This window comes from Oncorhynchus nerka, linkage group LG12 (genome assembly GCF_034236695.1).
Source record: "Oncorhynchus nerka isolate Pitt River linkage group LG12, Oner_Uvic_2.0, whole genome shotgun sequence".
NCBI lineage: Eukaryota > Metazoa > Chordata > Actinopteri > Salmoniformes > Salmonidae > Oncorhynchus > Oncorhynchus nerka.
The window spans coordinates 3,806,552-3,831,297 of NC_088407.1; the positions used below are offsets into that span (position 1 = coordinate 3,806,552).

Sequence of the window (24,746 nt, forward strand, 5' to 3'; positions counted from 1 at the left end):
AAAAGGGTCCCAGCCAGTTAGAGGGGAGGGGCTTGTTCAATGAAAAGGGTCCCAGCCAGTTAGAGGGGAGGGGCTTGTTCAATGAAAAGGGTCCCAGCCAGTTAGAGAGGAGGGGCTTGTTCAATGAAAAGGGTCCCAGCCAGTTAGAGAGGAGGGGCTTGTTCAATGAAAAGGGTCCCAGCCAGTTAGAGAGGAGGGGCTTGTTCAATGAAAGGGTCCCAGCCAGTTAGAGAGGAGGGGCTTGTTCAATGAAAAGGGTCCCAGCCAGTTAGAGAGGAGGGGCTTGTTCAATGAAAAGGGTCCCAGCCAGTTAGAGAGGAGGGGCTTGTTCAATGAAAAGGGTCCCAGCCAGTTAGAGAGGAGGGGCTTGTTCAATGAAAGGATCCCAGACAGTTAGAGAGGAGGGGCTTGTTCAATGAAAGGGTCCCAGCCAGTTAGAGAGGAGGGGCTTGTTCAATGAAAGGGTCCCAGCCAGTTAGAGAGGAGGGGCTTGTTCAATGAAAGGGTCCCAGCCAGTTAGAGAGGAGGGGCTTGTTCAATGAAAGGGTCCCAGCCAGTTAGAGAGGAGGGGCTTGTTCAATGAAAAGGGTCCCAGCCAGTTAGAGAGGAGGGGCTTGTTCAATGAAAGGATCCCAGCCAGTTAGAGAGGAGGGGCTTGTTCAATGAAAGGGTCCCAGCCAGTTAGAGAGGAGGGGCTTGTTCAATGAAAGGGTCCCAGCCAGTTAGAGAGGAGGGGCTTGTTCAATGAAAGGGTCCCAGCCAGTTAGAGAGGAGGGGCTTGTTCAATGAAAGGGTCCCAGCCAGTTAGAGAGGAGGGGCTTGTTCAATGAAAAGGGTTCCAGCCAGTTAGAGAGGAGGGTCTTGTTCAATGAATGGGTCCCAGCCAGTTAGAGAGGAGGGACTTGTTCAATGAAAAGGGTCCCAGCCAGTTAGAGAGGAGGGGCTTGTTCAATGAAAGGGTCCCAGCCAGTTAGAGAGGAGGGGCTTGTTCAATGAAAGGGTCCCAGCCAGTTAGAGAGGAGGGGCTTGTTCAATGAAAGGGTCCCAGCCAGTTAGAGAGGAGGGGCTTGTTCAATGAAAAGGGTTCCAGCCAGTTAGAGAGGAGGGGCTTGTTCAATGAAAAAGGGTCCCAGCCAGTTAGAGAGGAGGGGCTTGTTCAATGAAAGGATCCCAACCAGTCAGAGAGGAGGGTCTTGTTCAATGAAAGGATCCCAACCAGTTAGAGAGGAGGGGCTTGTTCAATGAAAGGAAACCAACCAGTTAGAGAGGAGGGGCTTGTTCAATGAAAGGATCCCAACCAGTTAGAGAGGAGGGGCTTATTCAATGAAAAAGGGCCCCAGCCAGTTAGAGAGGAGGGGCGTAATTCAGTGAAAAAGGGTCCCAGCCAGTTAGAGAGGAGGGGCTTATTCAGTGAAAAGGGTCACAGGCAGTTAGAGAGGAGGGGCTTAATTCAACGAAAAGGGTCCCAGCCAGTTAGAGAGGAGGGGCTTATTCAGTGAAAAGGGTCCCAGGCAGTTAGAGAGGAGGGGCTTAATTCAACGAAAAGGGTCCCAGCCAGTTAGAGAGGAGGGGCTTATTCAGTGAAAAGGCTCCCAGGCAGTTAGAGAGGAGGGGCTTATTCAGTGAAAAGGCTCCCAGGCAGTTAGAGAGGAGGGGCTTATTCAGTGAAAAGGGTTCCCAAGCAGTTAGAGAGGAGGGGCTTAATTCGACGAAAAGGTTCCCAAGCAGTTAGAGAGGAGGGGCTTAATTCGACGAAAAGGTTCCCAAGCAGTTAGAGAGGAGGGGCTTATTCAGTGAAAAGGGTTCCCAAGCAGTTAGAGAGGAGGGGCTTAATTCGACGAAAAGGTTCCCAAGCAGTTAGAGAGGAGGGGCTTAATTCAACGAAAAGGGTCCCAGGCAGCATCCTATTCCCTCCACAATGCACTACATTCAAAGTAGCGCACTATATAGCGTAAGTATAACACACTATATGTCCAAATTCAAACTTTACAGGGAAGAGGGCTCCGTTTGAACACACAACCTTACATGTTTCCCGGGAAACGTTCTGTGACAGTCAGGTTCGTAGTTGTTAAACATCAGAACATGAAGGAGGAACCTCCTGGGTTCTAAAGGTTTCTGCTCTCACTGCAGTGCGATGTACTGTCCTGAAAACACATCGGACTGACTGGGCTACATTGAGGAAGAATTAGAACACTGTTGTTGTTGTTGTTGTTGTTGTTGTTGTTGCTGTTGTTGTTGTTGTTGTTGGTGGTGGTGTCGTTGTTGTTGTTGTTGTTGTTGTTGTTGTGAAAGGAGGTAGAGAGTATAAGAGACAGAATCTCAGGCCCCATCACGACATCACTGACGGGGGGAAGGGGGGGGGGGCCAGTTCTATAAGACTCTATTTCTATGGTGAGAGAGGAACCAGTCACGAGGTGAAGAACTGAAACAAGTTACTAGTTATAGACTAGTTATAGACTAGTAAAGACTAGCAGGAGTTCTCCTTTTCACATCTTCAGCTTTTCAAGAGTTGTTGTTCGACCTCTAGAAGAACCATCTGAAAGCTTCTCCACTGGGCACCGAGGGAGGACTCTGAGGAGAGAAGGAAACACACTGTTAGAATACTGACCAGTGGGAATAGAGACTGGACTGTTAGAATACTGACCAGTGGGAATAGAGACTGGACTGTTAGAATACTGACCAGTGGGAATAGAGACTGGACTGTTAGAATACTGACCAGTGGGAATAGAGACTGGACTGTTAGAATACTGACCAGTGGGAATAGAGACTGGACTGTTAGAATACTGACCAGTGGGAATAGAGACTGGACTGGACTGTTAGAATACTGACCAGTGGGAATAGAGACTGGACTGTTAGAATACTGACCAGTGGGAATAGAGACTGGACTGTTAGAATACTGACCAGTGGGAATAGAGACTGGACTGTTAGAATACTGACCAGTGGGAATAGAGACTGGACTGTTAGAATACTGACCAGTGGGAATAGAGACTGGACTGTTAGAATACTGACCAGTGGGAATAGAGACTGGACTGGACTGTTAGAATACTGACCAGTGGGAATAAAGACTGGACTGGACTGTTAGAATACTGACCAGTGGGAATAGAGACTGGACTGTTAGAATACTGACCAGTGGGAATAGAGACTGGACTGTTAGAATACTGACCAGTGGGAATAGAGACTGTACTGTTAGAATACTGACCAGTGTGAATAGAGACTGGACTGTTAGAATACTGACCAGTGGGAATAGAGACTGGACTGTTAGAATACTGACCAGTGGGAATAGAGACTGTACTGTTAGAATACTGACCAGTGGGAATAGAGACTGTACTGTTAGAATACTGACCAGTGGGAATAGAGACTGGACTGTTAGAATACTGACCAGTGGGAATAGAGACTGGACTGTTAGAATACTGACCAGTGGGAATAGAGACTGGACTGTTAGAATACTGACCAGTGGGAATATAGACTGGACTGTTAGAATACTGACCAGTGGGAATAGAGACTGTACTGTTAGAATACTGACCAGTGGGAATAGAGACTGGACTGTTAGAATACTGACCAGTGGGAATAGAGACTGGACTGTTAGAATACGGACCAGTGGGAATAGAGACTGGACTGTTAGAATACTGACCAGTGGGAATAGAGACTGGACTGGACTGTTAGAATACTTACCAGTGGGAATAGAGACTGGACTGGACTGTTAGAATACTGACCAGTGGGAATAGAGACTGGACTGTTAGAATACTGACCAGTGGGAATAGAGACTGGACTGGACTGTTAGAATACTGACCAGTGGGAATAGAGACAGGACTGGACTGTTAGAATACTGACCAGTGGGAATAGAGACTGGACTGTTAGAATACTGACCATTGGGAATAGAGACTGGACTGGACTGTTAACGCTACAGCATACAATGACATTGGGGGAGAAGGCCCTTTCCTGTTTCAGAATGTGCACAAAGCGAGATCAGTGTGGAAGAACTTGACTGGCCTGCACAGAACCCTGAACTCAACCCCATCGAACACCTTTGGGATGAATTGGAACGCTGACTGCGAGCCAGACCTAATCGCCCAACATCAGTGCCCGACCTCACTAATGCTCCTGTGGCTGAATGGCAGCACGTCTCCACAGCAATGTCCCAACATCTAGTGGAAAGCCTTCCCAGAAGAGTGGAGGCTGTTATAGCAGTAATGTTCCAACATCTAGTGGAAAGCCTTCCCAGAAGAGTGGAGGCTGTTATAGCAGCAATGTTCCAACATCTAGTGGAAAGCCTTCCCAGAAGAGTGGAGGCTGTTATAGCAGCAATGTTCCATCATCTAGTGGAAAGCCTTCCCAGAAGAGTGGAGGCTGTTATAGCAGCAATGTTCCAACATCTAGTGGAAAACCTTCCCAGAAGAGTGGAGGCTGTTATAGCAGCAATGTTCCAACATCTAGTGGAAAGCCTTCCCAGAAGAGTGGAGGCTGTTATAGCAGCAATGTTCCAACATCTAGTGGAAAGCCTTCCCAGAAAAGTGGAGGCTGTTATAGCAGCAATGTTCCAACATCTAGTGGAAAGCCTTCCCAGAAGAGTGGAGGCTGTTATAGCAGTAATGTTCCAACATCTAGTGGAAAGCCTTCCCAGAATTGTGGAGGCTGTTATAGCAGCAAAGGGGGACCAATTCCATATTAATGCCCATGATTTTGGAATGAGATGTTCAATGAGCATGTGTCCACATACTTTTGGTTATGTAGTGTATTACCCCTCTGATTACAATGAAGAGCAAGACGTGCCGCTCTGTTCTGGGCCAGCTGCAGCTTAACTAGGTCTTTCTTTGCAGCACTTGACCATATGGCTGGACAATAACCAAGATAAGATAAAACAAGAGCCTGCAGGACTTGCTTTGTGGAATGTGGTGTCAAAAAAGTAGAGCATCTCTTTATTACGGACAGACCTCTCATCTCTTTAATACAGACAGACCTCTCCCCATCTCTATATTACAGACAGACCTCTCCTCATCTCTTTATTACAGACAGACCTCTCCCCATCTCTATATTACAGACAGACCTCTCCTCATCTCTTTATTACAGACAGACCTCTCCCCATCTCTATATTACAGACAGACCTCTCCTCATCTCTTTATTACAGACAGACCTCTCCCCATCTCTATATTACAGACAGACCTATCCCCATCTCTTTATTACAGACAGACCTCTCCCCATCTCTTTATTACAGACAGACCTCTCCCCATCTCTTTATTACAGACAGACCTCTCCCCATCTCTATATTACAGACAGACCTCTCCCCATCTTTACAACCATTCAATCCATATGTTTTGATCATGACAGTTTACAATCTAAGGTAACACCAGGTAATTTAGTCTCCTCAACAGCCACACCTTTCATTACCAGATTCTGCTGATGTCTGGTGCTTAGGGAATGATTCGTACCAAATGCAATGCTCTTAGTTTTAGAGATGTTCAGGACCAGTTCATTACTGGCCACCCATTCCAAAAGGCTTTGTTTAATGCCAGCGGCAGGTCATTGGTAAAAATAGATAAGCGTATAGGGCATAGACAGCTGCCCTGCGGTACACCACACTTCACGTTTGACATGGGGATAAACTTCCAATAAAGGAAACCCTTAGATAGATAGCTCTGAATACGCAATATGCCAGAGGATGAAAAGCAATAACACATATGTTTTCTTAACAACAGGTTATGGTCATCAATATCAAAAGGCTGCACTAAAATCTAACAGTACAGCTCCCGCAATTTTCTTTCCACGGCTCGAAATGACCTTCAGTTATGGCAAAACACTGCAGCTAGAATCTTGACTAGAACCCAAAAATTTGATCATATTACTCCCGTGCTTGCCTCTCTACACTGGCTTCCTGTAAAGCAGTGGTCGCCAACCAGTCGATCGTGATCAAGGCATGCCTAGTCGATCAACAAATATTTCTGTAGAAAAGCCAACGAACGATAAAGGTATGCGCTCCTTTTTTAAAAATCGTGTTGAGCTGTTTCCGGTAGGTGCACTTGATTTAAAAGTCCTGCACACCGGGTGAAGTGTTCCCATGAGACAAACTCCACCTCCCCGGCGGACCGGCAAATCTGTGACTAAAATCGAGTGCACCTATAGCTCAAATCACCGTGGCTACAGAGCGTCCAATAGGATAGCTCAAATCACCGTGGCGACAGAGCGTCCAATCGGATAGCTCAAATCACCGTGGCTACAGAGCATCCAATAACTTGTAAAACCATGACCACAGAGAGACTGTGGTCGAAGAGCTGCTGTTTTTATGAGTGAGTTCAAGTTTATATTCACTGTTTTTATTCAACACTATTACAAAACGCGCTTCTTCATACTTCCGCTGCAGCTACAATGTAGCCAAGTATCGACAGCCCTGCGTTTTATCATTATTAGCAGCTCGTCGTGTTGATTTTAATATTAAGGAATATCTACATTCCTCTGGTCACGGGAACAGCATTCATTTGTGCATGAGGCAGATGTGGTGCGACTCGAGTTTGGCCATCAAGTGGAAGACGGTGTCTCATCTCTCTGCTCAGTCTCGCCGGAGGAGAGGAAGGAAAGAGCAGGGACCGTGGGAAGGAATTGTTTTGAACGGTCATCCAAGTCGGAACTCCGTGCCGGAACTCCAAGTCTGAACTCCAAGCCGGAACTCCAAGCCAGAACTCCAAGTCTGAACTCCAAGCCGGAACTCCAAGCCGGAACTCCAAGCCGGAACTCCAAGCCGGAACTCCAAGTCTGAACTCCAAGCCGGAACTCCAAGCGGGAACTCCAAGCCGGAACTCCAAGCCGGAACTCCAAGTCTGAACTCCAAGCCGGAACTCCAAGCCGGAACTCCAAGCCGGAAAACTCTGGCATCTTTTCTAGAGCTCTGACTTTCGACTTGAAGATCAGGGAGAGAGAGAGAAAGAGAAAAGGTCACTGACGTCATGATTTGACCTCGTTGACCATCAGATACAGGTACCATCAGTCCAGTAAAATAAAAAAGATAATTATTTCAATTCATAAATCTCCACAGTGTCTCAGAACCAACTGATCTATTTTGTTATCAAAGCTGGAGCTATGAAATATAAAATGGTCTGATGAACAATATTGGCAGGCTAGTCATATAACCAATATGCTGTGATAATGTACTAGGCCTACTGCCCAAACCTCATTCCTACAAAACTGTTTGTTTGAGGTTAATGTAAAAAAAAAATCTGAGCAGTAGATCTCAGCTTGCTTTTTAACTGCAAAAGTGATCATGACTCAGAAAAGGACTGGTGACCACTGCTGTAAAGGCAAGGGCTGATTTCAAGGTTTTACTGCTAACCTATAAAGCATTACATGGGCTTGTTCCTACCAATCTCTCTGATTTGGTCCTGCCGTACATACCTACACGTACGCTACGGTCACAAGACGCAGGGCTCCTAACTGTTCCTAGAATTTCTACGCAAACAGCTGGAGGCAGAGCTTTCTCCTATAGAGCTCCATTTTTATAGAATGGTCTGATTATCCATGTGAGAGACAGACTCTGTCTTGTCCTTTAAGTCTTTCTTGAAGACTCATCTCTTCAGTACGTCCTATGATTGAGTGTAGTCTGGCCCAGGAGTGTGAAGGTGAATGGAAAGGCTCTGGAGCAACGAACCGCCCTTGCTGTCTCTGCCTGGCACGTTCCCCTCTCTACACCGGGATTCTCTGCCTCTAACCCTATTACAGGGGCTGAGTCACTGGCTTACTGGGGCTCTTTCATGCCGTCCCAAGGAGGGGTGCATCACTTGAGTGGGTTGAGTCACTGACGTGATCTTCCAGTCTGGGTTGGCGCACCTCCTCTGGGTCGTGCCGTATGGAAGATCTTCATGGCCTATACTCAGGCTTGTCTCAGGATGGTAAGTTGGTGGTTGAAGATATCCCTCTAGTGGTGTGGGGGCTGTGCTTTGGCAAAGTGGGTGGGGTTATATCCTGCCTGTTTGGCCCTGTCCGAGGGTATCGTTGGACACAGTGTCTCCCGACCCTTCCTGTCTCAGCATCCAGTATTTATGCTGCAGTAGTTTATGTGTCGGGGGGCTAGGGTCAGTTTGTAATATCTAGAGTATTTCTCCTGTCTTATCCGGTGTCCTGTGTGAATTTAAGTGCGCTCTCTCTAATTCTCTCTCTCTCTCTCTCTTCTCTCAGAGGACCTGAGCCCTAGGACCATAACTGTCCCCAGTCCACCTGGTTGTACTGCTGCTCCAGTTTCAACTGTTCTGCCTGCAGCTATGGAACCCTGACCTGTTCACCGGACGTGCTACCTGTCCCAGACCTGCTGTTTTCAACTCTCTAGAGACAGCAGGAACGGTAGAGATACTCTGAATGATCGGCTATGAAAAGCCAACTGACATTTACTCCTGAGGTGCTGACTTGTTGCACGCTGACCAACTATGTCATTATTATTATTATTATTATTATTATACGACCATGCTGGTCATCTATGAACATTTGAACATCTTGGCCATGTTCTGTTATAATCTCCTGCTGGTCATCTATGAACATTTGAACATCTTGGTCATGTTCTGTTATAATCTCCACCCGGCACAGCCAGAAGAGGACTGGCCACCCCTCATAGCCTGGTTCCTCTCTAGGTTTCTTCCTAGGTTCCAGCCTATCTAGGGAGTTTTTCGTAGACACTGTGCTTCTACATCTGCATTGCTTGCTGTTTGGGGTTTTAGGCTGTGTTTCTGTACAGCACTTTGTGACATCGGCTGATGTAAAAAGGGATTCATAAATAAATGTGATTGATTGATCTTATTATCAATATACTTCAACCAATCATCAGTCATTTGTGTCAGTGCAGTACATGTTGAGTGCCCTCGTCTACAAGCATGCTGAAAGTCTGTTGTTTATTTATTTGCAGAGAAATAGCATTGTATTTTGTCAAACACTATCTCTTCCAACGGTTTGCTAAGAGCTGGAAGCAAGCTGTCAGGTCTGCTGTTAGAACCAGTAAAGGCCTTGTTACTACTCTTGGGGAACGCAATGCCTTTGGCTTCCCTGCAGGAGGATAAAGCCGTTCCTCGAGGCTCAGACGAAAGATGTGACAGACAGGAGTGGCTAAAGAGTAAGCTAACATCCTCAGAGTTGTCAATGCCAGGAGGTTTTGTCATTAATGATCAAAAAACAAACAAAAAAATCACCTTTATCATACGAACTTTACAAAATTCAAACTTACAATGCTTTTCTTTATGCTTGAATACGATGGCTCACTGTTTGTCTATTGTTCTATACCACATAATGTCTAGTGTTCTATACCACATAATGTCTAGTGTTCTATACCACATATTATAATGTCTAGTGTTCTATACCACATAATGTCTAGTGTTCTATACCACATAATGTCTAGTGTTCTATACCACATAATGTCTAGTGTTCTATACCACATAATGTCTAGTGTTCTATACCACATAATATCTAGTGTTCTATACCACATAATGTCTAGTGTTCTATACCACATAATGTCTAGTGTTCTATACCACATAATGTCTAGTGTTCTATACCACATAATATCTAGTGTTCTATACCACATAATGTCTAGTGTTCTATACCACATAATGTCTAGTGTTCTATACCACATAATGTCTAGTGTTCTATACCACATATTATAATGTCTAGTGTTCTATACCACATAATGTCTAGTGTTCTATACCACATAATGTCTAGTGTTCTATACCACATAATGTCTAGTGTTCTATACCACATAATGTCTAGTGTTCTATACCACATAATATCTAGTGTTCTATACCACATAATGTCTAGTGTTCTATACCACATAATGTCTAGTGTTCTATACCACATAATGTCTATTGTTCTATACCACATAATGTCTAGTGTTCTATATCACATAATGTCTAGTGTTCTATACCACATAATGTCTAGTGTTCTATACCACATAATGTATAGTGTTCTATACCACATAATGTCTAGTGTTCTATACCACATATTATAATGTCTAGTGTTCTATACCACATAATGTCTAGTGTTCTATACCACATAATATCTAGTGTTCTATACCACATAATGTCTAGTGTTCTATACCACATAATGTCTATTGTTCTATACCACATAATGTCTAGTGTTCTATACCACATAATGTCTAGTGTTCTATACCACATAATGTCTAGTGTTCTATACCACATAATGTCTAGTGTTCTATACCACATAATGTCTAGTGTTCTATACCACATAATGTCTAGTGTTCTATACCACATAATGTCTAGTGTTCTATACCACATAATGTCTAGTGTTCTATACTACATATTATAATGTCTAGTGTTCTATACCACATAATGTCTAGTGTTCTATATCACATAATGTCTAGTGTTCTATACCACATAATGTCTAGTGTTCTATACCACATAATGTCTAGTGTTCTATACCACATAATGTCTAGTGTTCTATACTACATATTATAATGTCTAGTGTTCTATACCACATAATGTCTAGTGTTCTATATCACATAATGTCTAGTGTTCTATACCACATAATGTCTAGTGTTCTATACCACATAATGTCTAGTGTTCTATACCACATAATATCTAGTGTTCTATACCACATAATGTCTAGTGTTCTATACCACATAATGTCTATTGTTCTATACCACATAATGTCTAGTGTTCTATACCACATAATGTCTAGTGTTCTATACCACATAATGTCTAGTGTTCTATACCACATATTATAATGTCTAGTGTTCTATACCACATAATGTCTAGTGTTCTATACCACATAATATCTAGTGTTCTATACCACATAATGTCTAGTGTTCTATACCACATAATGTCTATTGTTCTATACCACATAATGTCTAGTGTTCTATACCACATAATGTCTAGTGTTCTATACCACATAATGTCTAGTGTTCTATACCACATAATGTCTAGTGTTCTATACCACATAATGTCTAGTGTTCTATACCACATAATGTCTAGTGTTCTATACCACATAATGTCTAGTGTTCTATACCACATAATGTCTAGTGTTCTATACCACATAATGTCTAGTGTTCTATACCACATAATGTCTAGTGTTCTATACCACATATTATAATGTCTAGTGTTCTATACCACATATTATAATGTCTAGTGTTCTATACCACATAATGTCTAGTGTTCTATACCACATAATGTCTAGTGTTCTATACCAGTCTTGAAATAGAGACAGTCTGGGAAATGAAGTGTGGAGTCCCTCCCTCCCTCTTATCCTCTTCCCTCTAAGGAAAATAACTTATCCTCCGCTTGTAATCAGTCCCTGAACACAGACACACACAGTGAGTGTGTGTATGTGTGTGTTTGTGTAGTGACTACTCCTCCGAGAGAGAGAGAGAGACAGAGAGAGAGAGAGAGAGAGAGAGAGAGAGAGAGAGAGAGAGAGAGAGAGAGAGAGAGAGAGAGAGAGAGAGAGAGAGAGAGCATGAGAGAGAGAGAGAGAGAGAGAGAGAGAGCATGGGAGAGAGAAAAAAAGAGAGAGAGAGAGAGAGAGAGAGGGATAGAGAGTAAGGGAGTGAGAGAGTGAGAGTGAGAGTGAGAGAGAGAAAGAGAGAAAAGGAGGGAGAGACAGAGACAGAGATAGATAGAGATGAGAAAGCTGAGATGTGACAGAGAGCAGGACACTCCCCCAGAGAACCCAGCAGAACAGCCCACCTCAGACCTGGACCACAACCTCAACACCACAATGGGACAGACAACACAGGACCCCTTAACCCAACAGACCCCACCCCCTCCTAGCAGCCCCCACCCCCTCCTAACAGACCCCGCCCCCTCCTAGCAGACCCCGCCCCCTCCTAGCAGCCCCCACCCCTCCTAACAGACCCCACCCCTCCTAACAGCCCCCATCCCCTCCTAACAGCCCCCATCCCCTCCCAACAGCCCCCACCCCATCCTAACAGCCCCACCCCCTCCTAACAGCCCTCCTCAGACCACAACAGGACAGACAACACAGGACCCATTAACCCAACAGATTCCACCCCTCCCAACAGACCCCACCCCTCCCAACAGACCCCACCCCGCCTAAAAGACCCTGCCCCTACTAACAGACCCCACCCCTCCTAATAGACCCCACCCCTCCTAACAGACCCCACCCCTCCTAACAGACCCCACCCCTCCTAACAGACCCCACCCCCTCCTAATAGACCCCACCCCTCCTAGCAGACCCCACCCCTCCTAACAGACCCCACCCCCTAACAGACCACACCCCTCCTAACAGACCCCACCCCCCTAACAGACCCCACCCCTCCTACCAGACCACACCCCTCCTACAGACCCCACCCCCTCCTAACAGACCCCACCCCTCCTAACAGACCCCACCCCCTCCTAACAGACCCCACCCCTCCTAACAGACCCCACCCCTCCTAGCAGACCCCCCCCTCCTAACAGACCCCACCCGCCCTAACAGACCCCACCCCTCCTAACAGACCCCACCCCCTCCGAACAGACCCCACCCCTCCTAACAGACCCCACCCCCTCCTAACAGACCCCAACCCTCCTAACAGACCCCACCCCTCCTAGCAGAACCCACCCCTCCTAACAGACTCCACCCCCTAACAAACCCCACCCCCTCCTAACAGACCCCACCCCTCCTAACAGACCCCACCCCCTCCTAACAGACCCCGCCCCCTCCTAACAGCTCCCAAATACATTCAACCACAATGTGGCTAAACTCCGGTGCCCAAACACTAGGCATGCCCTGGAGCTGTTGTCAGAGGACAGACTAGGGTCCCCCGAGCCACATCATAATTCACATGTGCACAAATGACCTGAGAGCACAGCAGGAAAGGGTGGACAAAGCACTCAAGGGAGTGATTGAAAAAGCTTCTTCCACTTTCCCAAGTGGTTATCTCCACTTCCACCCTGCCACCATACAGCGGGTGACTTCAAGCATTTTCGCGAGACTGTGCCTCAAAAGATAAAAATACCCTCCACTCCACCCTGGACTAGAACAGCCTCTATGACCAGGTCCACCACTCCACCCTGGTCTTGAACAGCCTCTATGACCAGGTCCACCACTCCACCCTGGTCTTGACCAGCCTCTATGACCAGGTCCACCACTCCACCCTGGTCTTGAACAGCCTCTATGACCAGGTCCACCTCTACAAGGCAGCAATCACAACTTTTGCCAGGACCCTGAATGACGTCACCCTCAACCGTAGCCTCAGCACCTTATACAGGAGAAACCGAGCAACAGACCCTCTCCCAGACCAGCAAGACCCTCTCACAGACCAGCAAGACCCTCTCCCAGACCAGCAAGACCCTCTCCCAGACCAGCAAGACCCTCTCACAGACCAGCAAGACCCTCTCCCAGACCTGAAAAACCCTCTCACAGACCAGCAAGACCCTCTCCCAGACCGGCAAGACCCTCTCACAGACCAGCAAGACCCCCTCCCAGACCTGAAAAACCCTCTACCAGACCAGCAAGACCCTCTCACAGACCAGCAAGACCCTCTCCCAGACCAGCAAGACCCTCTCCCAGACCTGAAAAACCCTCTCCCAGACCAGCAAGACCCTCTCACAGACCAGCAAGACCCTCTCACAGACCAGCAAGACCCTCTCCCAGACCAGCAAGACCCTCTCCCAGACCAGCAAGACCCTCTCACAGACCAGCAAGACCCTCTCCCAGACCTGAAAAACCCTCTCACAGACCAGCAAGACCCTCTCCCAGACCGGCAAGACCCTCTCACAGACCAGCAAGACCCCCTCCCAGACCTGAAAAACCCTCTCCCAGACCAGCAAGACCCTCTCACAGACCAGCAAGAGCCTCTCCCAGACCAGCAAGACCCTCTCACAGACCAGCAAGACCCTCTCCCAGACCTGAAAACCCTCTCCCAGACCAGCAAGACCCTCTCACAGACCAGCAAGACCCTCTCCCAGACCAGCAAGACCCTCTCACAGACCAGCAAGACCCTCTCCCAGACCTGAAAAACCCTCTCCCAGACCAGCAAGACCCTCTCACAGACCAGCAAGACCCTCTCACAGACCAGCAAGACCCTCTCCCAGACCAGCAAGACCCTCTCCCAGACCTGAAAAACCCTCTCCCAGACCAGCAAGACCCTCTCCCAGACCAGCAAGACCCTCTCCCAGACCTGCAAAACCCCCTCCCAGACCTGGCCACACTCTATATAGGCCCCCATATCAGGCCTATGCCCCTTCTGCCCCCTCCCATATCAGACCTATGCCCCTTCTGCCCCCCATATCAGACCTATGTCCCTTCCGCCCCCCTCCCATATCAGACCTATGCACCTTCTGCCCCCCATATCAGACCTATGTCCCTTCTGCCCCCCCTTCCCATATCAGACCTATGTCCCTTCTGCCCCCATATCAGACCTATGCCCCTTCTGCCCCCCCCATATCAGACCTATGTCCCTTCTGCCCCCCATATCAGACCTATGCCCCTTCTTCCCCCCCATATCAGACCTATGTCCCTTCTGCCCCCCCCATATCAGACCTATGTCCCTTCTGCCCCCCATATCAGACCTATGTCCCTTCTGCCCCCCATATCAGACCTATGCCCCTTCTGCCCCCCCCATATCAGACCTATGTCCCTTCTGCCTCCCCCATATCAGACCTATGTCCCTTCTGCCCCCCATATCAGACCTATGCCCCTTCTGTCCCCCCATATCAGACCTATGTCCCTACTGCCCCCCATATCAGACCTATGCCCCTTCTGCCCCCAATATCAGACCTATGCCCCTTCTGCCCCCCATATCAGACCTATGTCCCTTCTGCCCCCCCCATATCAGACCTATGTCCCTTCTGCCCCCCATATCAGACCTATGTCCCTTCTGCCCCCCCCCCATATCAGACCTATGTCCCTTCTGCCCCCCCCATATCAGACCTATGCCCCTTCTGCTCCCCCCATATCAGACCTATGTCCCTTCTGCCCCCCCCATATCAGACCTATGTCCATTCTGCCCCCCATATCAGACCTATGTCCCTTCTGCCCCTCCCCCATATCAGACCTATGCCCCTTCTGCCCCCCATATCAGACCTATGTCCCTTCTGCCCCCCATATCAGACCTATGTCCCTTCTGCCCCCCCATATCAGACCTATGTCCCTTCTGCCCCCCATATCAGACCTATGTCCCTTCTGCCCCCCCCATATCAGACCTATGTCCCTTCTGCCCCCCCATATCAGACCTATGTCCCTTCTGCCCCCCCCATATCAGACCTATGCCCCTTCTGTCCCCCCATATCAGACCTATGTCCCTACTGCCCCCCATATCAGACCTATGCCCCTTCTGCCCCCCCCATATCAGACCTATGCCCCTTCTGCCCCCCCCATATCAGACCTATGTCCCTTCTGCCCCCCATATCAGACCTATGTCCCTTCTGCCCCCCCATATCAGACCTATGTCCCTTCTGCCCCCCATATCAGACCTATGTCCCTTCTGCCCCCATATCAGACCTATGCCCCTTCTGCTCCCCCCATATCAGACCTATGTCCCTTCTGCCCCCCCATATCAGACCTATGTCCATTCTGCCCCCCATATCAGACCTATGTCCCTTCTGCCCCTCCCCCATATCAGACCTATGCCCCTTCTGCCCCCCATATCAGACCTATGTCCCTTCTGCCCCCATATCAGACCTATGTCCCTTCTGCCCCCCCCATATCAGACCTATGTCCCTTCTGCCCCCCCCATATCAGACCTATGTCCCTTCTGCCCCCCCATATCAGACCTATGTCCCTTCTGCCCCCCCATATCAGACCTATGTCCCTTCTGCCCCCATATCAGACCTATGTCCCTTCTGCCCCCATATCAGACCTATGTCCCTTCTGCCCCCCCATATCAGACCTATGTCCCTTCTGCCCCCCCATATCAGACCTATGTCCCTTCTGCCCCCCCCCATATCAGACCTATGTCCCTTCTGCCCCCCATATCAGACCTATGTCCCTTCTGCCCCCCCCATATCAGACCTATGTCCCTTCTGCCCCCATATCAGACCTATAACCCTTCTGTCCCCCCTCCCATATCAGACCTATGCCCCTTCTGCCCCCATATCAGACCTATAACCCTTCTGCCCCCCCATATCAGACCTATGTCCCTTCTGCCCCCCCCATATCAGACCTATGCCCCTTCTGCCCCCTCCCATATCAGACCTATAACCCTTCTGCCCCCCATATCAGACCTATAACCCTTCTGCCCCCCCCATATCAGACCTATGCCCCTTCTGCCCCCCCCATATCAGACCTATAACCCTTCTGCCCCCCTCCCATATCAGACCTATAACCCTTCTGCCCCCTCGTACCTCCCCACCCCTGCAGCATCAACATGACAGCAGGACATATGCCCAGGCAGTGAGCAGAGCAACAGGCCCAACCCCACTATTACACCCACCCAATCCCCATCCTGTAACAGGCCCAACCCCACTATTACACGCACCCAATCCCCATCCTGTAACAGGCCCAACCCCCACTATTACACCCATCCAATTCCCATCCTGTAACAGGCCCAACCCCCACTATTACACCCACCTAATCCCCATCCTGTAACAGGCCCAACCCCCACTATTACACCCACCCAATCCCCATCCTGTAACAGGCCCAACCCCCACTATTACACCCACCCAATCCCAATCCTGGGGAGGTATGTATCAGATGCTCAACATGCTCTGCTCACACCTACTGTGATGGTCCGGGCCTAAACCACACAAAAACAACACTAGACACTAAACAACACTAGACACTAAACAACACTAGACACTAAACAACACTAGACACTATGGAACACTAGACACTATGGAACACTAGACATTATGGAACACTAGACACTAAACAACACTAGACACTATGGAACACTAGACACTATGGAACACTAGACACTATGGAACACTAGACACTATGGAACACTAGACACTAAACAACACTAGACACTATGGAACACTAGACACTAAACAACACTAGACACTATGGAACACTAGACACTAGACAACACTAGACACTATGGAACACTAGACACTATGGAACACTAGACACTAAAGAACACTAGACACTATGGAACACTAGACACTAAACAACACTAGACACTATGGAACACTAGACACTATGGAACACTAGACACTAAACAACACTAGACACTAAACAACACTAGACACTAAACAACACTAGACACTAGACAACACTAGACACTATGGAACACTAGACACTATGGAACACTAGACACTATGGAACACTAGACACTATGGAACACTAGACACTAAACAACACTAGACACTATGGGACACTAGACATTATGGAACACTAGACACTAAACAACACTAGACACTATGGAACACTAGACACTATGGAACACTAGACACTATGGAACACTAGACACTATGGAACACTAGACACTAAACAACACTAGACACTAAACAACACTAGACACTAAACAACACTAGACACTATGGAACACTAGACACTAAACAACACTAGACACTAAACAACACTAGACATTATGGAACACTAGACACTATGGAACACTAGACACTATGGAACATTAGACACTAAACAACACTAGACACTAAACAACACTAGACACTATGGAACACTAGACACTAAACAACACTAGACACTATGGAACACTAGACACTAAACAACACTAGACACTAAACAACACTAGACACTAAACAACACTAGACACTAAACAACACTAGACACTAAACAACACTAGACACTATGGAACACTAGACACTAAACAACACTAGACACTATGGAACACTAGACACTATGGAACATTAGACACTAAACAACACTAGACACTATGGAACACTAGACACTATGGAACACTAGACACTATGGAACACTAGACACTATGGAACACTAGACACTATGGAACATTAGACACTATGGAACACTAGACACTATGGAACACTAGACACTAAACAACACTAGACACTAAACAACACTAGACACTATGGAACACTAGACACTAAACAACACTAGACACTAAACAACACTAGACACTATGGAACACTAGACACTAAACAACCCGAGACACTAAACAACACTAGACACTATGGAACACTAGACACTATGGAACACTAGACACTATGGAACACCAGACACTATGGAACACTAGACACTAAACAACACTAGACACTATGGAACACTAGACACTATGGAACATTAGACACTATGGAACACTAGACACTATGGAACATTAGACACTATGGAACACTAGACACTATGGAACACTAGACACTATGGAACACTAGACACTATGGAACACTAGACACTAAACAACACTAGACACTATGGAACACTAGACACTAAACAACACTAGACACTATGGAACACTAGACACTATGGAACACTAGACACTATGGACCACTAGACACTAAACAACACTAGACACTATGGGACACTAGACATTATGGAACACTAGACACTAAACAACACTAGACACTATGGAACACTAGACACTATGGAACACTAGACACTATGGAACACTAGACACTAAACAACACTAGACACTATGGAACACTAGACACTATGGAACACTAGACACTAAACAACACTAGACACTATGGAACACTAGACACTATGGAACACCAGACACTATGGAACACTAGACACTAAACAACACTAGACACTATGGAACACTAGACACTAAACAACACTAGACACTATGGAACACTAGACACTAAACAACACTAGACACTATGGAACACTAGACACTATGGAACACCAGACACTATGGAACACTAGACACTAAACAACACTAGACACTATGGAACACTAGACACTATGGAACACTAGACACTATGGAACACTAGACACTAAACAACACTAGACACTAAACAACACTAGACACTAAACAACACTAGACACTATGGAACACTAGACACTAAACAACACTAGACACTAAACAACACTAGACATTATGGAACACTAGACACTATGGAACAGACACTATGGAACACTAGACATTATGGAACACTAGACACTAAACAACACTAGACACTATGGAACACTAGACACTATGGAACACTAGACACTATGGAACACTAGACACTATGGAACACTAGACACTATGGAACACTAGACACTAAACAACACTAGACACTATGGAACACTAGACACTATGGAACATTAGACACTAAACAACACTAGACACTAAACAACACTAGACACTATGGAACACTAGACACTAAACAACACTAGACACTATGGAACACTAGACACTAAACAACACTAGACACTAAACAACACTAGACACTAAACAACACTAGACACTATGGAACACTAGACACTAAACAACACTAGACACTATGGAACACTAGACACTATGGAACACTAGACACTAAACAACATTAGACACTAAACAACACTAGACACTAAACAACACTAGACACTATGGAACACTAGACACTAAACAACACTAGACACTATGGAACACTAGACACTATGGAACATTAGACACTAAACAACACTAGACACTATGGAACACTAGACACTATGGAACACTAGACACTATGGAACACTAGACACTATGGAACACTAGACACTATGGAACATTAGACACTATGGAACACTAGACACTATGGAACACTAGACACTAAACAACACTAGACACTAAACAACACTAGACACTAAACAACACTAGACACTAAACAACACTAGACACTATGGAACACTAGACACTAAACAACACTAGACACTATGGAACACTAGACACTATGGAACACTAGACACTAAACAACATTAGACACTAAACAACACTAGACACTAAACAACACTAGACACTATGGAACACTAGACACTAAACAACACTAGACACTATGGAACACTAGACACTATGGAACATTAGACACTAAACAACACTAGACACTATGGAACACTAGACACTATGGAACACTAGACACTATGGAACACTAGACACTATGGAACACTAGACACTATGGAACATTAGACACTATGGAACACTAGACACTATGGAACACTAGACACTAAACAACACTAGACACTAAACAACACTAGACACTATGGAACACTAGACACTAAACAACACTAGACACTAAACAACACTAGACACTGTGGAACACTAGACACTATGGAACACTAGAAACTATGGAACACCAGACACTATGGAACACTAGACACTATGGAACACCAGACACTATGGAACACTAGACACTAAACAACACTAGACACTATGGAACACTAGACACTATGGAACATTAGACACTATGGAACACTAGACACTATGGAACATTAGACACTATGGAACACTAGACACTATGGAACACTAGACACTATGGAACACTAGACACTATGGAACACTAGACACTAAACAACACTAGACAATAAACAACACTAGACACTATGGAACACTAGACACTAAACAACACTAGACACTATGGAACACTAGACACTAAACAACACTAGACACTATGGAACACTAGACACTATGGAACACTAGACACTATGGAACACTAGACACTAAACAACACTAGACACTATGGGACACTAGACATTATGGAACACTAGACACTAAACAACACTAGACACTATGGAACACTAGACACTATGGAACACTAGACACTATGGAACACTAGACACTATGGAACACTAGACACTATGGAACACTAGACACTAAACAACACTAGACACTAAACAACACTAGACACTAAACAACACTAGACACTATGGAACACTAGACACTAAACAACACTAGACACTAAACAACACTAGACATTATGGAACACTAGACACTATGGAACATTAGACACTAAACAACACTAGACACTAAACAACACTAGACACTATGGAACACTAGACACTAAACAACACTAGACACTATGGAACACTAGACACTAAACAACACTAGACACTAAACAACACTAGACACTAAACAACACTAGACACTAAACAACACTAGACACTATGGAACACTAGACACTAAACAACACTAGACACTATGGAACACTAGACACTATGGAACACTAGACACTAAACAACATTAGACACTAAACAACACTAGACACTAAACAACACTAGACACTATGGAACACTAGACACTAAACAACACTAGACACTATGGAACACTAGACACTATGGAACATTAGACACTAAACAACACTAGACACTATGGAACACTAGACACTATGGAACACTAGACACTATGGAACACTAGACACTAAACAACCCGAGACACTAAACAACACTAGACACTATGGAACACTAGACACTATGGAACACTAGACACTATGGAACACCAGACACTATGGAACACTAGACACTAAACAACACTAGACACTATGGAACACTAGACACTATGGAACATTAGACACTATGGAACACTAGACACTATGGAACATTAGACACTATGGAACACTAGACACTATGGAACACTAGACACTATGGAACACTAGACACTATGGAACACTAGACACTAAACAACACTAGACACTATGGAACACTAGACACTAAACAACACTAGACACTATGGAACACTAGACACTATGGAACACTAGACACTAAACAACACTAGACACTATGGAACACTAGACACTAAACAACACTAGACACTATGGAACACTAGACACTATGGAACACTAGACACTATGGAACACTAGACACTATGGAACACTAGACACTAAACAACACTAGACACTATGGAACACTAGACACTATGGAACACTAGACACTAAACAACACTAGACACTATGGAACACTAGACACTATGGAACACCAGACACTATGGAACACTAGACACTAAACAACACTAGACACTATGGAACACTAGACACTAAACAACACTAGACACTATGGAACACTAGACACTAAACAACACTAGACACTATGGAACACTAGACACTATGGAACACCAGACACTATGGAACACTAGACACTAAACAACACTAGACACTATGGAACACTAGACACTATGGAACACTAGACACTATGGAACACTAGACACTAAACAACACTAGACACTAAACAACACTAGACACTAAACAACACTAGACACTATGGAACACTAGACACTAAACAACACTAGACACTAAACAACACTAGACATTATGGAACACTAGACACTAAACAACACTAGACACTATGGAACACTAGACACTAAACAACACTAGACACTATGGAACACTAGACACTATGGAACATTAGACACTAAACAACACTAGACACTATGGAACACTAGACACTATGGAACACTAGACACTATGGAACACTAGACACTATGGAACACTAGACACTATGGAACATTAGACACAATGGAACACTAGACACTATGGAACACTAGACACTAAACAACACTAGACACTAAACAACACTAGACACTATGGAACACTAGACACTAAACAACACTAGACACTAAACAACACTAGACACTATGGAACACTAGACACTATGGAACACTAGACACTATGGAACACTAGACACTAAACAACCCGAGACACTAAACAACACTAGACACTATGGAACACTAGACACTATGGAACACTAGACACTATGGAACACCAGACACTATGGAACACTAGACACTAAACAACACTAGACACTATGGAACACTAGACACTATGGAACATTAGACACTATGGAACACTAGACACTATGGAACATTAGACACTATGGAACACTAGACACTATGGAACACTAGACACTATGGAACACTAGACACTATGGAACACTAGACACTAAACAACACTAGACACTATGGAACACTAGACACTAAACAACACTAGACACTATGGAACACTAGACACTAAACAACATTAGACACTAAACAACACTAGACACTAAACAACACTAGACACTATGGAACACTAGACACTAAACAACACTAGACACTATGGAACACTAGACACTATGGAACATTAGACACTAAACAACACTAGACACTATGGAACACTAGACACTATGGAACACTAGACACTATGGAACACTAGACACTATGGAACACTAGACACTATGGAACATTAGACACTATGGAACACTAGACACTATGGAACACTAGACACTAAACAACACTAGACACTAAACAACACTAGACACTATGGAACACTAGACACTAAACAACACTAGACACTAAACAACACTAGACACTATGGAACACTAGACACTAAACAACCCGAGACACTAAACAACACTAGACACTATGGAACACTAGACACTATGGAACACTAGACACTATGGAACACCAGACACTATGGAACACTAGACACTAAACAACACTAGACACTATGGAACACTAGACACTATGGAACATTAGACACTATGGAACACTAGACACTATGGAACATTAGACACTATGGAACACTAGACACTATGGAACACTAGACACTATGGAACACTAGACACTATGGAACACTAGACACTAAACAACACTATACACTATGGAACACTAGACACTAAACAACACTAGACACTATGGAACACTAGACACTATGGAACACTAGACACTAAACAACACTAGACACTATGGAACACTAGACACTAAACAACACTAGACACTATGGAACACTAGACACTAAACAACACTAGACACTATGGAACACTAGACACTATGGAACACCAGACACTATGGAACACTAGACACTAAACAACACTAGACACTATGGGACACTAGACATTATGGAACACTAGACACTAAACAACACTAGACACTATGGAACACTAGACACTATGGAACACTAGACACTATGGAACACTAGACACTATGGAACACTAGACACTAAACAACACTAGACACTATGGAACACTAGACACTATGGAACACTAGACACTAAACAACACTAGACACTATGGAACACTAGACACTATGGAACACCAGACACTATGGAACACTAGACACTAAACAACACTAGACACTATGGAACACTAGACACTATGGAACACTAGACACTATGGAACACTAGACACTAAACAACACTAGACACTAAACAACACTAGACACTAAACAACACTAGACACTATGGAACACTAGACACTAAACAACACTAGACACTAAACAACACTAGACATTATGGAACACTAGACACTATGGAACAGACACTATGGAACACTAGACATTATGGAACACTAGACACTAAACAACACTAGACACTATGGAACACTAGACACTATGGAACACTAGACACTATGGAACACTATACACTATGGAACACTAGACACTATGGAACACTAGACACTAAACAACACTAGACACTATGGAACACTAGACACTATGGAACATTAGACACTAAACAACACTAGACACTAAACAACACTAGACACTATGGAACACTAGACACTAAACAACACTAGACACTATGGAACACTAGACACTAAACAACACTAGACACTAAACAACACTAGACACTAAACAACACTAGACACTATGGAACACTAGACACTAAACAACACTAGACACTATGGAACACTAGACACTATGGAACACTAGACACTAAACAACATTAGACACTAAACAACACTAGACACTAAACAACACTAGACACTATGGAACACTAGACACTAAACAACACTAGACACTATGGAACACTAGACACTATGGAACATTAGACACTAAACAACACTAGACACTATGGAACACTAGACGCTATGGAACACTAGACACTATGGAACACTAGACACTATGGAACACTAGACACTATGGAACATTAGACACTATGGAACACTAGACACTATGGAACACTAGACACTAAACAACACTAGACACTAAACAACACTAGACACTATGGAACACTAGACACTAAACAACACTAGACACTAAACAACACTAGACACTATGGAACACTAGA

At 45.1% G+C, this 24,746-nt stretch overlaps 1 protein-coding gene across 1 annotated transcript in view; it reads right to left on the reverse strand.

Moving 5' to 3' along the window:
• Positions 1 to 708: 708 nt before the first annotated feature.
• The window catches only part of LOC135574151 (uncharacterized), a 66,641-nt gene continuing 42,603 nt past the window's right edge, over positions 709 to 24,746 (reverse strand). Inside the window, exon 2 of the mRNA XM_065025046.1 lies at positions 709 to 2,571. Within this exon, the coding sequence (XP_064881118.1) occupies positions 2,524 to 2,571 (48 nt within the window). The 3' untranslated portion in view covers positions 709 to 2,523. The remainder of the gene's footprint in view (positions 2,572 to 24,746) is intronic.